The sequence below is a fragment of the Charadrius vociferus genome, unplaced genomic scaffold (assembly GCF_000708025.1).
Source record: "Charadrius vociferus isolate BGI_N301 unplaced genomic scaffold, ASM70802v2 scaffold163, whole genome shotgun sequence".
Taxonomy (NCBI): Eukaryota; Metazoa; Chordata; class Aves; order Charadriiformes; family Charadriidae; genus Charadrius; species Charadrius vociferus.
In genome coordinates this window covers 15,178,085-15,184,137 of record NW_009648332.1, presented here as the reverse complement: position 1 = coordinate 15,184,137, position 6,053 = coordinate 15,178,085, and the positions used below count along the sequence as shown (strand labels likewise).

The 6,053-nt window shown below is 37.0% G+C and overlaps 1 protein-coding gene across 1 annotated transcript; it reads left to right on the top strand.

Moving 5' to 3' along the window:
- Positions 1-1,351: 1,351 nt before the first annotated feature.
- On the top strand, positions 1,352-5,762 carry TMED5 (transmembrane emp24 protein transport domain containing 5). Its single transcript, XM_009884896.1, has 4 exons — positions 1,352-1,423; positions 1,971-2,068; positions 2,772-2,955; positions 5,474-5,762. The coding sequence occupies exons 1-4, from the start codon at positions 1,352-1,354 to the stop codon at positions 5,690-5,692; spliced, it is 573 nt and encodes a 190-aa protein (XP_009883198.1). The 3' UTR covers positions 5,693-5,762.
- The last annotated feature ends 291 nt before the right edge of the window (positions 5,763-6,053 follow it).

Below are 6,053 nucleotides of genomic sequence, written 5' to 3'. Positions count from 1 at the left end.
CGGTCCGCCTGCCGGTTCCCGTGTACGGAAGGGAGGTTCCGCCGGCGCGGCTCGGCCGGCGGGAAACGTTTGGGGAAGGCAGCGGCATCCCGGGTTGCCTTTGCCCCAGCGGCCGCCCCCGGTGGCCCCGCTGGCCTTACCCCCGGCGAGCTGCGGCGACGGGAGGCCGCCCCGCTCCCCGCACGTCCTGCGGCAAAACACCTTTTATCTCAAGGGTGGAAGTTTTGCAAAAGCGGCCTTGTTTAACTGGGCTAACGTTAAGGTCTTGATGCCCTTCTTGGGAAGAGTTGAGTTCCCCCGGTATCTCTGCGGAATATCTCGGCCTCTTTTTTTTTTTTCTCTTCTTTCTTTCCTTAAAATAAAGACTTTTTTCAGTAGAACAGGCACAGTGAATATTTTCCCATCCTGCTGGTGTGCCTCAAAATTGGCCGGCATCTGTCTTCCCCCTCCCACCTTTTTTCCCCCCTTCTGCTTCCCAACTGAAAATACAAAGCTGAAATTCCAGATTATTGTGTAATTATTGTAATGCACAGAAATGAACAAGAATGAAAGATTGATGTGTTCAAGCTTTGATCAGAGCCCTGTCTTAGCAAAGCAGAAGCTTATTTTGCATTGACCAAGTAGAATTTTATTTTAATCATAATTAAAATTTTATTTTACAGGGAACAAATGTGTATAACACATAATAAATGTGAATTTATTTCCACTCGGGCATAAATTTCTCAGCACTACTGCTAACAGTAACAATTTATCTTTGCATTTAAATGTGTAAAAGAGGAGCTCTGTATGTTACTGAAAATAGATTCATTTTGTACTTAAATATCCTGAATTGCTAGTGGCTAAAGTATAGGAATATCGAACGTAGAGATGCAGGTCATTCTCCAGAGATATCATACATTAAATACTATGCTGATAGGAAGTTTTGTTCCGGGTGCTTAGATTGTGTCATAGCCTTAAAGGTATATCACGATGTGCAGTTTTTAGTTTGATCAGCTGTTAGCTACTTATTTTCCGTGTCCTTTCTCTTCTTTTGGTAAGTCTCCAGTGTCACTTTAAGTTGGTGTAAACTTTGCCCTCAATTCCAGCAGGAGCAGACTGCGATACTCAAATAGCTCACTGGAAAACAAGCAAACAGAAAAATCCCGTAGTGTGGGATCATGGAAATGATCCCCCTCTGCCCCCTTATGCAATTACTACTTTCCCTGTAGAGAATTTCTGTAACACAAGAGATGTGGTGATACAACTGTAGCCACGTTTATACTTAAACCAGGACAGCTTTTGTAATACTATATGCAATTAGGAGCTTAGGAAGCTAAATGCCTTCAATTCCTTCTACCTCTGGGAAATGAGAATGCCCTGGGAGAATTCAGACCTTCAGTCTGCATTAAAAGGCAAGAAGGTCTGTGGTACAGCTTTGATTGGTGTAAGACATCTAATCCTGTCTTCTACACTGTTAATTCACCCAATAAAAAGATCTTGGGGATGACACTGCATAGACTGTGTTCTACAAATATATGTACGTGTATATACATAAAAGTGACGGATCTTTGTTATAAAATTGCTTTTCTACCCCTGAACTAGCGCTGGTTCTTACCCATCAATGATGTCTGCATAGACACGCTAGATTTAGCCATCTGTTGGTACTCTTACAGGTTGTCTAACCCTGCCCATTGATAAAATTGTATGCATTCTTAAAAACGATTAGGGAAGAGTTCACTATAAGCCCACCCTAGCATGATTAGGTTATGTTTAGTTTAAGATTTGAAATGGCTAAAATGCTTTTGGGTTGAACCAGTTTTTAATCTGTTTCCAGTTAACTTGGTGTGAACTCATGCAGACAGATTCAGCTTTTGGATTCCTTCTGTGTCAGTTCCCTTACCTAAAAATGTTTGCCTTCCCTACTAATGTTTCCATCAACAATGCAAACAGGAATTCCACAAGTTGGATGTTTTTTTCTGTTTGTTTCACAGGTTCTAGATGGAGCAGGATTAGATGTTGATTTTCATCTGCTGTCTCCAAAAGGTGAAACTCTAGTTTTTGATGAAAGAAAATCAGATGGAGTTCATACGTAAGTTTAAAATCTTCAAACTTACAAGCGTTACATAAAGTACTTTTCTGATTTCTTTAACAAATATAACTAAAATAAAGGTTGAGTACGTATTATTCCTTGGTATTACAGAAGACTTGGTATTACAGAAGACACAGGACGGTTTGAGAATACCAATTACCTCTCTGTAAGCACTGGATGCTTTTTACATGGATCTTACCAGGGAAGCGAAGGATATTTTTGTTTTAATGATAGCTGTTTCTGGTCAGTGAACAAAAATAATTATTGAGGCGTTGAACAAGGTCTCCACATCTAATATCAAAAGATCTTGTCAGTCATATAAATAATAAGCTGAAAAGTCCCCTATTTTTCCAGTCCTTTTGACAAAATATCTAGCAACTATTGTAATTTTACTGTAGAGTATAAGAATTCCACTCATATTATAGCTTTTTTGTAATGATTAACAATGATTCAAAATCCCAATCAAGGAAAATCGCTGTCTTCATCATTTTATGCCTTTAGAGTCAGTGGCATTGTTTTGCTGTGACTGTGCAATCTATAATGTGGCTTTAGATTTCTTACTTTTGTATAAAAAGCATATTCAGTTACTTCTAAGTGCATGATTGTCAGTCTTAAAGAGGAAAATTTGCTTACAAAAACTCACTTTTTGAGAACCAGCACAAAAAGCGTAGTTAAGTTAATGACATTTGGCTTATATACACAGGGTGGAAACAGAAGATGGGGATTACATGTTCTGTTTTGACAACACATTCAGTACCATTTCTGAAAAGGTGATTTTCTTTGAACTGATCTTGGACAATATGGGAGAAGACGGACAAGATCAGGAAGACTGGAAGAAGTACGTTACAGGCACAGATCTCCTAGATATGAAATTGGAAGACATTCTGGTTAGTATTTGATCTTTAATTCTCTTCAATGTAAGAACATTCAGGAAAAAACTCAATGTCATTTAGCCATTCTGCTTTGGTCTGGTGCATCATCCTGGATACTATTCCAGTTCCATATATTGCTTTTTCTGATGCATTAAGCCTAGCACCACGGATCTCTTGCTTCCACGCAGAAACTTAAGAATACTTTCAGAATAGACTCTGAATCAGCAAGAAGACACTGCCTAGCTCTCGAAGTCACTCTGTTTCCAATACGGCTTCCTTTCTTCGTACTACTAAAGCAGGACACTTTTCCCTAGCAGCAATGAAGTTAATATTTATAGTATTAAAGTATTGCTTAATCCCAGTGATGTAGTTGAAATCACTGCATAGATTTTTTTTAATCAATGTTTGAAAGTAAAGTACTGTGTTAGCCTCTTCTTCCCAGCTTTGCACAGCTGCCCCAATCAGTGTATGGATTAATAGTTCTATCTTCAATAATTTATATATTACTTTATTAGGTTTTTTCCTCCCAAATTTTCATCTTTTCAAAGTAATAAACAGGACAGGAGTTAATCTGTACTACAGTGCAGGTTCACCTTTGCAGACATTCATAGAATGGTAATGTTTGCTTAAACTGTACGCTGACCCTATTTGATGTAGGATGAAGACTACTGCTGAGACAAAGCTTTTATTTCCTTTTACGATCATTAAATGCTGAGATTACTCTAGAAATAGAGGATTGTTTGGTGTCCTGTGCCGCTGTTCTTAGTGCTTGGTAGGATGCAGTAAGCCGTTGTCTGTTTGCTGGTAGTTACCGACCACAGGTATCTTAATAAAAAAAACCAAAAACAAAACCAAAACAAAACTAAAACAAACCAAAGCCTCAAACCAACATCTACAAACACTTACTGAATGCACTGGTGTAGAGAATGGCATTGATTGTATTCTATTTATTACAATAAACAAAATGCAGATTTTTAAACAACAAAACAAACTTAATGTTTATGATCTTTTATAGGTGTATGATAGACTTTTAAGTAGTTAAAACCAAAGATAGAATCTGAAAAGCTGTCCAGATCTTCTTTAAAATTGGCAATCAAGACAATTAGAAAAAACAAAGTTTATAGGGGAAATTGCGAAGAAAATCCCTCTCGCTAATCGCAAGCAATACTTGAATGGATTTTATAGCTACTTGTGTACATACTGCTCTCTCTTCCAAAAGAAAAAGAAATGCAGAACTTGCCTTTATTTGAGAGCCTTGAAGATCTTATGAAGTAGGTAACTTTTGTAAAGCTAACATTAGCATTTAATGCCATAGTTTACTTAGTCAAGTTATATACTTTACTTGCAAGTTCTGTGAGAACTTGCATAAACACTTAGTAGTTTAACTTTTTAAAGATAACGTATTTGCTGGGGAAGATAGGGAATTGTGTCTTATTTTTAAAACTCTCTTACGGTGTTGATGTTTCTTATTGTGTAACATATGAACTTTAGTATAATCATAAAATTATTTGGCTTCCAAAACCAGCTCTTTTGAAATAGTTGTTGAATATAGAACAGAGAAAGTGTCCATGGAGAAAATTTTACTGGTGGGTTTAACCTTTTTGGGGTTTTGTTTGTTGCTTTTTTAAATTTTGTTTTTTATAGCCTGTTACTGTGCACATTACTCTTCTCACTAAAAGTTACTTCAGGGTCCTGTAATTAGATGAAGAACATAAATCAGCACTTCATGAGATCAGCTTTTAGGTTGTGACTATCTATTATGGTGTGGATGAAACTTTTAACAGATTATAGGACCAGGCGTTGACTTTGTAAACACAGAACAAGGAGTAGATCTTGAGCTGCTGCTGTTATGGCCAGAGCGTTCATGTACTTCCTCTGGTTCCCTGAGATGCACTGTGTGTCCTTTGTAGGACCTCCGCTTGTCCTATTGACAATTTATTGTCAAAATTCTGCTTTAGTATCAAAGCTGAAGCAGCAGTTTATCAGCAAAAACATAAAAAGAATATGGGAATATAACATTACTGTACTACTTTTCTTTTGCTACAGCTATAGTCCTGATGGTAGTCTGCATTAAGAAGTGCCTTAATTTAATTATTCAGCAGAAAAAAAAAACACCCTACGTTTGTCTGCTACTACATGACTTGAGACTAGTTCTGTAGAGATCACTGCTTTTTACGTGTCTGAATACGTGGAATCACAGTTCCCCAAGATACATGGAATATTAAAAAACTGATTTTAGGTTTGATTTCTCTCTCCTCTCCCTAGCCTGTACAAGGGAAAAGCCAAATTACTATAGAACCTTAATTCTGTCTTAAGACTTATTAGGCGATGTAAAATAAACAGGCTAGACAAATTAATGGAAACTCTGCAATGAGGTATATATTTCAAAGTGAAATTAACTGTCTACTTGGCAAGAAATTAAATTACAGGTGGTAATACAATATACAAAATATTAATATGTTGCAAGCTATAAATTTAATTCAAGTGTGTGTTTGTTTTTTTCTTCTAAAAATACTCTTTTATTACTTACCAGGAATCCATCAACAGTGTCAAAACCAGATTAAGCAAAAGTGTCCAGATTCAGACCCTGCTCAGAGCATTTGAGGCTCGTGACCGAAATATACAAGAAAGCAACTTTGACAGAGTGAATTTCTGGTCCATGGTCAACTTGGGAGTAATGGTGGTGGTATCAGCTGTTCAGGTTTACATGTTGAAAAGTCTCTTTGAAGATAAGAGGAAAAGTAGAACTTGATATTCAGTATGATCATAACAACATAATAGGTATGGGGGGAGATGGGAAGCAATAAACTACTACAGTAAAGAAAGAAAAAAAAAAAACACATGACCTTTCAGATACTTTTGAACAGGCAGTAGACATAAGGTTTTCAATTCATGTTGGGCTTTTTGGTTGTTTTTTTGGCAGTGGTGGTCATGTTTGTTTTGTTGGTTTTTGTGGGTGTTTTGGTGGTTGGTTTGGGGGTTTTTTTGGTTTTTGTTTTGTTTTGTTTTGTTTTTTTTAACATGGACAGAATGCCTTGCCCCAAGCTCTTCCATTTTTGCGAGTACTACTAACTTTTTTTTTTTCACTTGTAGCATTTGTTAATGATTGTTAA